Here is a 10,113-nt window from a genome sequence, read left to right on the forward strand (position 1 = left end):
TGATTAGTTTTTAAGAAACATGCAAGATAAAAAGTAAGACAATTAAAATATACTCTCCTTTAATATTGTCTTTAATAAATAAACCCCTCTTTCAGAGTATTTTTCCAGTTACCTTCTGGTGAAAACTATTGTGATGTATTGTGACTATTATGGTGATTTGTTCCTCCAGGGTGGGTGCCAAGCACTTTGGGGGTTTAATTTTCTGTATCTTTAATATCGATAGCAATGATGCAATGATATCGAAGTAAAGCATGGTGATCAGGGAGAACTGTGTAGCTGTTACTTTAATACACTTCGAGAAAATAAGAAAGATTTCCTATATTCCAAATAGGTCTATGCTTAGTTCACATCATGCCTCGTAACAAAACAGCATGAATTGTTTCAAGTGAGTAAGCAAACGCCTTCCGCCAAAAAGAGCACAATGAGCTTGTTTGGCTTCATAGGGACGGAGGCAAAAGGCGGCTGCAGAGCAGCCACACGGTGTCAGTGTGACGCAGGGGAAGAGCCCCGCCTCCTTCCTGTGGTCCGTGGAGCCCGACAGGGTCTTTGTAGTAATTTGGTGTTTCAGGAGTTGGTAGTCTGATACGGGTTCAAGTGGGGTATTAAGTGCTAGCTAGGATAAATACGAGAATTTACTAGTGTACTTCCTACACTATCTATAACCAGCATAATCTACCAGAAATTATATGCTCCAAAATTGCCTCATCAATGAAGCCACTTTTATTTGAATGAACTCATAAAATAAAATTACAGACCAACTTTTGCCTCCTCCTTGTTTTGGAAAAGCAGACAGACAAAATACAGGTGGCCAGTGCTGCTTTATTTTCTGTCTAAAGGACAGGATGTTTTTGTGCAATCCTACTAGCCCACAACTTGTCCTGGTGTGGATGTACAGAGCAAAAAATTATTCAAAGATTGGTTTAATGAAGTCTAATAAATAATCTTAGAGAGATTTTAGGCTTAACTGTAAACTATTTGGAAGAAGAACCTGTTGCCTCTCGCAACCAGCAGTCACCATACAGCACAAAGAGATTTTATCATCCAGTTGCTTGTTTGTCTCTGATTTGTGTTGAGAGGGCCATTGTATATGTCTGTCTGTGGTTGTTAGCAAATACACGTTGTTTCTAAATTGTTTTATGATAAGGTCTGTGGAGAATGCCATGCAGAAGCCAAATAAAACATTACATAAATAGTCTCTAATTTGCTTTTCAATTGTATGAAATTAAAGCACTCTTAAGGACAGAAGTCTTGCTTTATTTCTGCATGTAGAAAGTCCACTATTTCTTCATACAAAAACCAAGTTTTTACCCAGATAGTCCTTGCACTCTTAAGGCTGGCTGTACTTCCAAGATTTGCCATACTCATTATATTCTTGCAGCAGTCAAAAAAGCCAGAACTAAAAATCCCCATTGCATACAGTTATCCAAAGGGTAACATGAGCATACTCACATTTGTAGAATGTCTAAGGTGACACATTTAGATTATAACTACATCTTCATGAGAATAGCTACATAATAAAGCTACAGTGGGGATGTCTGCGTGCGCAAGTGCTTGCGTGTATGTGTGAGCTCAGACCTCACAGAACATCCTTACTCAAGATGTATTCCGTGCTGACTAGTTCTAAGTCAGGCATCCTCTCATGAAGTGGGATAACATTACCAATTCTTCTCTAGCAGCATTTCCTGGTGTCAGTAATCAAATGACTTTAAATAAAATGGCACTTCTAGAGTGCTCTTTAGAAATCCTGTGGATCATAAGGATAAGCGGCAATGCTGTACCTTTAACACAGAAAGAAAAGCCAAAGGTTGCTTTTACTTGATATTCCGATTCCAGGTGACTTCTCACAGGTATTAGCCATACTGGGATCCATTCAAAATCACTGGCTGGGGCATATTCTTATCTGTGCAGTTCTTTCCAAAGTGACTACTTATTGGCTATGGAGCTGTGGCTGGAAGGATCAAGGGAAGGAAAGAAATATTTCATTTCTATGCCATCATATGAAGATCGTTTGAGTCACGGGTGAAGAAAAAACCTGAGCAGATTCCCCCAGATGGGCAGCTACAGATAAAAGGTTGATGGGGAAACCCACTGAGAGACATTCCTGGCAGTTCCCAAGATAAGACGAGCTGGCTTTCTTCACTAACACATTAGATTTCAGAAGCTTGAGCAACTTACTGACCTTGGACTTTTTAACCTCACAACAAGCCTAGAATTAAAACAGTATATATAAATGGAAAAGGTCAAATATGACTTCTTACTTATTTCCATTGCTCTGCATGCTTGTTCTCTTGCATGTGTGGTGTTTGTGAGAATTAAGTCAAAACAAATGCTTTTTTCTACTGAGGTCAGTGAACTTTAACACTGACCTTCCTTAGGTTGGAAGAATTTGAAACGTTGTGAGAACAGATATTGTCTCAGCAAGACAGTGTACTTTTATTCTCTGGCTTCACAGGATGTAATGGTCCTCAACTATTCTCATGCTTTTCATCAAATACACATTTCTCTCTTGCTCTTGATTCATGGATAAGAAGGTGCAAACTTTGCACAGTAATATCTTTCTGTTTTGCTCTTGTTGTCTGTGAAGCTGAACCCCAGAGGTACAGTTACCTCTTTAGCTCATCTGTTTTCTCTCATTTTACATTCCTCTCCACTTGCCAGCCTCTCCACCTGAGAATGAAGCTGTGTGACAGCACAGTATTACAGATGTCAGCTGGGCCATACCTGTTCTTGGGTCAGTGAATGGCTCAGTGCATGTGATGTAACCAAAGCCTGAGAGTTAGGGCAGAGCAAGTTCCTTCAGAGCACAATATGCTAAATTAGAAAGCTCATGATGAGATGAACCTCATCAAAACACATTAAATGTCTTCTTCTTTGGTCAAGAGTAAAGTTTTGGGGTTTTTTAATTGCACGATTTAAAAATATGTAATTAAGAAAGCATACTTAACACCATATCACAGTGTATTAAGATTATATCCAATACCTTCCCAGGTGTTACATTGTCTAAAGTTTGACTAATAGTTCAGATCAATTTTGAATCCTTGTCCTTCACTTTCATTTACCAGATACACTGGCTTATCACTTCTCTAGTAGGTTGTACTAGGTTTTAATTTTAGCTGTTTACAAAATACTATCTTGTGCAGTTTGTGCTCCTGAAAGAGCTTATTGCCCAGCAAATGCCACAGGACCAGCCTGTGTCCCCCCAGGAGCCCTCCAAGGCACACAGCTCCATGCAGTTCCCCTAAAATTGTACAGACTTAGGGTTTTGTATCACAGGTGGTCTAAACCAGTCTGACTGCAGTTATGTCAGTTAGCTAGGCTGACCTGAGTCCTGAAAACTGGCTGAAAAGCTGGTTCTTAGCATTCAGCTCAGGAGCAGGAACACATATTTCCTAGCTACTGAAAGCTGTTAAATACCTGCTTTTAATAGGTCTAATTTAAACCAACAAACATTTATTTGGATTGCGCATTTCTTTCAGTGGCTCAATTAATGGGGCTGACTAATGAATGGAGACACCACTGGATTGTGTTAGCACTGCAGTACTATGTTAGCAACCTTTTGGTCCTGCTCAGGAGGCTGTAAAATGCTTTGTTCCTCACAACATAAACACCATTATACTACTATCAAGGCTGAATTTACTTACCACTAAGCAAACGCAAATAGTCCCGCAATTGGCACTGCCCCAATAACAGACAGGAGCTGAGGAATGCTGCCACAATATGCAGCCAGATGTTTCAGGGTGGGACATTTCAGAATGGGCCCAAATTCACTACTCTGGGGATGTGGGCTTGGACTAGCACAGAGAAGAGCTGAAAAAGCCAGGGCTGGCACTAATAACTGCAAGCAGTTGTTCTCTGATGCAGCAGCAACTCTGAATCGTGCAGTGGAGATGGGACCTTAGTCATGCTTCTAAACTCTGTTCAAACAGTAAATGTGTTGAAGGCTTTAGTACAGTTTGGGAACAGGTTCCTTGAAGAAATTCCTGGTATTTCCTGGTTCCAGGCAGGCTGAAAAACACTGTGAGAATGTAATGGCTTTTGGTATGTCCATTTATGGACATGAATCAAAGGAACTGCAGGGAGGAAAAAAAGTGGAAAATGAGAGGAAAAATAAGTTAACTGAACTACTTCCTCTCTCAGATTCTTCTTGGGTTTTGGGCAAAGCCTTACACTGGTATTTCATCCCAAATTCTCCTTGCTAACTACTTCCATATGTAAGGCATAGTATAACATCAGTTAAAGCCACATTTAAGCACTGTTTTTAAAGAACTTAGGTTTTTGGTGGTAGGATACAAAGTCAGAATGGTAGAATTATTATATGTTCAGGTAAGAATATTACTGTTCCTTCTTACATTCAATGACCTTTTCAGTGTAATGAAATGAGGGCTTTCTTCAAGTGAGAGGTCTGAAAAAGCTATGCTACATGAAAAAAATACAACCGATCTAGTAAAGAGTATGCTATTTCCAGTGGTGTCCAAATGTCAGTTTTCTCAGCTGAGTCCCTGTCTTTGTGAGACAAACAACTGGATACTGTTCAAAGACTTATTTGTTCCTGTGTGGCTGCGGATCATTAAAAGTGGCTCATTTTTGAAGACTTTTTAAACTAGTGTCTTTTGGATGTGTCTTAGCTCTGAGGAATCTGACAAATTTCCATCTGGAGAGTAGAGCCTATTTCATATGAAAGGGCTATAATCCGTGTCTGTTGTTCACATCTGTATTGTGTTAGAAAGCTAAGCTGCAAATCCATGCAAAAGTGTTATGGTACAAAAATCTGAAATACGATGGCTTAGAACTGTTTCAAAGTATTTGATACTCTGGTCTCCAGCCACCTTGAATTCCTGTTTAATATTTAATTGAGTATCTTTTATTAAATCAGTATTGACTTTACAGTGATTCTTTACCAACTGTATTATTAATATGGCTGGAGATCCATTTTAAGGAGCTAGTAATCAGAATTAATAGACTTTCATATATGAATAAAATATTTTTAAAGTAGCAAACCTGAACAATAGGATTTTTTGAGGATGCAAACAACTAAAAGCAAACTTCCAAAGCAAGGTATTTTGAAAGGAATGTGAACCACTGTTCTCGCCCATGTAAGTGACTTTGGACTTTTGAACTCAAGTTTTTATTCTTCCATCTATGCATCTTAGGCACAAAGAATGAAATCAGGAAACTTCTTTACGGCTGAAAGGCCCACTTTGTAGCCATCATTTAAAATGCCATAAATTCCACACAAGGGCTCCGTTTTCCTGGGATACCTTTGAAAGAAAGTCTTACAAAGAGTATGATGCCCACCTACACCTCTAGGAGAGCTTACAACAAAATATTTAAATTTCTTTACCTTCAGAGATAAAACCTTCAGAGGTCTGACACCTGTGAAATGGTGTAAAACGCGTGCTTCTGTCAGAAGACTACACATATTCCTGGAAAAAGGAGTGCAATTCATTATCATGCATGCTTGGGATTTATGGTCCCTGATATGCTCAGGGGAGAGCAATAATTTGCTTAAAAGATTTTCATATGTAGCATGCTCCCTTATTTTAAATCCCAGTGGCAACAGCAAAACACCATTAAAATAGCCTGACAGGCCTCTTCTGTACCCTGCTGGCCTGTGAAACAGTGCAACAATGTGTCAGATGGCAGGCAACGCTGTTTCACCATCGTATAATCAGGGAGAGGATAGGTAGTGGTCCTGGGCTGCTTTGGGGGAGCCCTTTCATGAGCGTCTTTCAGACAGCCCTTTCTCACCTAGAGCCCTGCTGCTGCTCTCTGACCCTCTAGTGTTTTTTTCCAGGCACGGCTCGAGGACAGTACCAGGGGAGGCCACAGCATTTTGTGGCTTAGGTGCTGGTGATGCAGCCCACATTGCAGAGAGCTGGGAGCAGAACTTGAGTGAATCTCATGGGCCCATGGTCATGAGGCTCATGGGAATGATGTTACTAGGAAACGTCATTCATTATAATATCTGATACCAATCTGTAAAAGACTGCAGGGCAGAGTTGTTCCTCAACAGGCTTAAGCAGTGCTGTAAACACCCCACCTCTTAGAGGAATTAATCCCAACCTGTCAGGTGCATTGTGCTTCTTTCTGTTCTGCTGATCCTGAGAGCTTCTATAGTGATGGTTATGAAGTCCACTTACATCCTGTCCTTGCTGGAACTAGAAATGACAGTTTTCTTGTTATTTGGGGGTGGAGCCACAGTCACGGCCGGGCAACCAGTCCTTGCTCTTTTACGAGGGTTTGACGTGTTTCCAGGGTGAACTGAATGGCTGCATCACATTCATAACCTGAAAAAAAAAATAGAGAAAAAACACTGGAGAGTCTCAGGGAGCATAAGAGCCAGAGGCTACCCAAAGGTATTTAGTATGGGACATAGAAAGCCACTCCCTCATGCCAGGAGAATTCCTTGTGTTTTCAGAGGAAGGGAAAATGCTTCTACGGCCTTGAGCAAAGCCTGGTGAAGCCATTGGCAAGGCTCCCATTGACTTCCCATTAGTTTAGGGCTCTGTTGTTCATCATTAGTCAAAGCTGGTGTTACACTGATTTGCTGCTAATGCTAGCTGAAATCAACAGGATTGGAAGGTGCTCAGGAAGGATGGAATTTAAGCTAACACTCGTTCAGCACCAGGAAATTCCAGATTGAACTTGTTTGCCTGAAAAGGATTCTTGTTGGAGAGCATGTTTTTTTCTGAAAACAAGAACTAATACTTCTAGTGCAAAGGTTAATTTTGAATTCAAAGAATCTCCTTGTCTTAACAAAGGGACAAAAAACCTCTGCTATTAATGTAGGACCCAGCACGGGAGTGAAGCTTTTCTTTTAGCTTCAGGGGGATGAGGCAAGTGACTCACAACTGTCCTTACACTAGTTTTTGCTTATCTAAGAAGAATGTTTGGACCATCATCAAAATGTGTAGCTCTTACAATACTTCTCATCTGTGGGCCTGCTAGAGTATGAACCTATGGACACTTTACACAGAACTGCCACGTGAAATTATTTAGCCTGGTCAGCAAGTAGGAAGATAATCCTGGTAATTGCCACCAGAGTTCAGTGCTCCACCATACCACACTTAGGTGTTAATTCAAGTAAAGCTACATCTAAATTAGCCCTACTCTGCATGAAGATTAAATCAGAAGCTTATTAGAGGCCTCTTCCAACCTGTAGGATTCTGTGATTTTTATAATACAACCCATTAGCTCTTCCCTGAGAATTGTACCAAATTTTGGACTTCTGGATTTGACTCTAGAGTCAAGAACCACTTCAATGCTTTTAGTAACTGAAAATATTTTCCTTGCCTCAGTTGAAAGAAAATCTTGACCAGTGGAACACCTCAATGAAATTAAGCATGTTGTGTGGCGTATTACAGTAGCAGTTGAATACCATGGTGACCAGCCAGCTCCCTTCAAACCACATGTGATGCATGAGAGACCTGCTGCACTTTCTAATGCCATACTGGGCTTGGCAAAGCAAGCCTGGCCCTTCCCTTCATTCTAAACTTAGAAGAGTAACAAACTACAGTTGGTTCACTAGTAACAGAATAAGTAAATCATTAGCTTATTCCTAAGTGTATGTGCTTCTAGACAAAGAACTCACCACACATTACTTGATTTTCACCTAGTGCAAAGCCAAGCCCTTTTAGAAATACGTTAAGAAATAGTGGAGACTAAAGGTAAATGAAATACCAAGCCGTTTATATAAAAAATATAAATACTTTATTTTCAACTAAAAAGGTGCAAACATGTAACTTTTGGTCACACTTCTCAACAAATAAACTGTCCAAAAAGAGCCATAGTCAAAGAAAGAAACAAATGCTCAAGTGGAAAGACTGATGAGCTACAGAACAGTCATTTTTCTTAAAGCCACTTGTCTTATAGTAAGTAAGCATATTTAGCCAGACGAATGCTTTGTAACGTTACAGGCACCCCAACTTCATCTTGACCTCAACACACCATTTGGCCTTATGTGAACAATTTCCACTAGAGTATCTATTTCATGCTTTGAATGCATTGTCAAACAAGCTTTAAATCTTACCTATCTTGTTCCAAAAAAGAAGGCTATCATTGAACTTTCAAAGCATTAAACAAAAGCACAAAACTTTAAATTAATTTAGATAACTGTACAAATATATATACACACATTATTTACAATATTCATAAAAAGTAGCTTGTTGCAGGTAAATTAACTGCCACAAGCTGTCCAGTCTAATTGACATGATTCTGACTCTTGTTGGCCAAGCCATCCAAATCAGAATGTCAGAGCTGAAACATTACTGTCCTGACTAACAGAACACCTTCTACTTAGCACTTTGCTGGGTGTTTGCATTCCAGCTGTTGCTGTCTCTAAGCCAGCGCCAGCAAACATGCTAATGGTCTCTTCTCAATTGCACTACTAGATGAAGCACGCTGTACCACATTAAGGGAACATTTGCTTGAATCTGCTTTTCCTGTCTGTTTCCCTTAACCCCATCACACCGCCTCAGGAACAACATGCTCTGAAGCTGTGTCTTGCTGTGGTCCCACTGTCCATTCTACGTTCTTCTTCAAACCACCATTTGGGGTCAGTAGAAAAATTGTCTTAAGTCACATGGAGCAGTTTGTTGAAATTAAAAAAAAAAAATTGATTTAAATACCTTGTGCTATTGAATCATGTTTACAAAATGAGATGCAAATCAGTTCAAGTTGAGAATCTACTTAGCGTCTCCTTCTGGCTTTATGCCATGTCTCCATACATCTTTCTGTAGTACAGAGACTCAAAGATGTCATTGTCTCCAGGGCAGTTGTAGTGGCACGCGCAGGTCTTGATGAACATCATTTTTCTTTTCATGATCTCCCCATCAGGGCACTTGAACTCCACGGGGAGAGTGGCTGTTCTGTGGGGTGTGCAGCAGCGCCCGTCAGTGCAGACACCACAGAACTTAGCTCTGTAGGTCTTCACGCTGGTGCAGCCAGACAGCTCAAACTTGATGGGCTTGGAGATTTTGGGGGTGCGAATGCACTTTTTGCCTTTCTGTTAGGATGAAAGTGAATACAACATGTTTAGAAGGTAGGCTTTCACACAGCACACTAAGCTTGCAGGTTAAGGGTGAGCAGACATGATAATCCTTACTGTATTATCACTAGGCAAGATTGTCTTGTACAGTGCCATAATACAGCATGAGAGAAAACTAAGGACATTTAATTGTAAATAGTGATCACCACTAGGGTAAAACTCAAATCTCAAAGCAAAGCACTTGAAACTGACTACCTGTCAGCACTGCACTTTTGGTCCCTGTCCTTTTGCTAGTGGATGGAAGCATGCTAGTACAGCATACATAAAGATAATCGTATTTACCTTGATGTTCTCCTCCAGGTCTGCTTCACAAGGTCTGACCATGCAGAGTCTACTCTGTTTCTCCAGTCTGCAGAAGGCATTATCATTGGTGACCCTTGTAGAGATACCCATGCCACAGGTCTTGGAGCAAGCACTCCATTCCGTGGTCTGCACCAGGCAGTTGGCACGCATCATTGTTGGGTCTGGACCATAAGTGTCTTCCAGTCTGTAAGCTGCAGGAGACAGAAAACCAAAGTGAGACCACTGCGTGACCTCAGCCCTCTAAATGCTCCTTCTTTTTCCTGAGAATTTCAGGCAGCTACACTAAATTTGTGGGGTGATTCCACTAACTGCAGCCCTACAGAGTCTGCCCTGTGTCCACCCAGCCCACTGCCTTCAGCCTCCAAGCAGAGTGCCCCTTTCCCCTGGCTGCCATCTGCACAGAGCCACTCACCGGCGAGTGCAGGTCCCACGGCAGTCTGCTCTTTGGCCTCATCGCAGACCCACTCCTCGCAGCACTTTCCAGGGAGCTTCACCCGGCGCGGGTAGGGGCAGTCGGGGCTGGGCAGGCGGACGTCCATGCTGCAGAGAGGCACGCAACCCACCGCGCCGTCCAGGCAGGTGCACTGGTACTTGCAGCTGCTCTGGAAGGACTCTCCGCTCCGGTACACCATGCCGCTGAACACGCACGGGGCGCCGTCCCGAGCTGCGAGGGGTAGGAGGCAGAGCGTGAGTCGGGCGGGCGGGAGTCTCGGAGGTTCCCACTACCCCCACTCCCTGCCCCGCGGGACCCTGTCCTTGTCCCC

The 10,113-nt window shown here is 41.8% G+C and overlaps 1 protein-coding gene across 1 annotated transcript; it reads right to left on the reverse strand.

The window, feature by feature from the left end:
- Positions 1-7,687: 7,687 nt before the first annotated feature.
- On the reverse strand, positions 7,688-10,087 carry CTGF (connective tissue growth factor). The gene is made up of 3 exons (XM_008637835.2): positions 9,762-10,087; positions 9,329-9,540; positions 7,688-9,004 (listed from the first exon to the last, which is right to left on the reverse strand). The coding sequence occupies exons 1-3, from the start codon at positions 9,979-9,981 to the stop codon at positions 8,708-8,710; spliced, it is 729 nt and encodes a 242-aa protein (XP_008636057.1). The 5' UTR covers positions 9,982-10,087; the 3' UTR covers positions 7,688-8,707.
- Positions 10,088-10,113: the final 26 nt, after the last annotated feature.

Source organism: Corvus brachyrhynchos, unplaced genomic scaffold (assembly GCF_000691975.1).
Source record: "Corvus brachyrhynchos isolate BGI_N302 unplaced genomic scaffold, ASM69197v1 scaffold14, whole genome shotgun sequence".
Lineage (NCBI taxonomy): Eukaryota > Metazoa > Chordata > Aves > Passeriformes > Corvidae > Corvus > Corvus brachyrhynchos.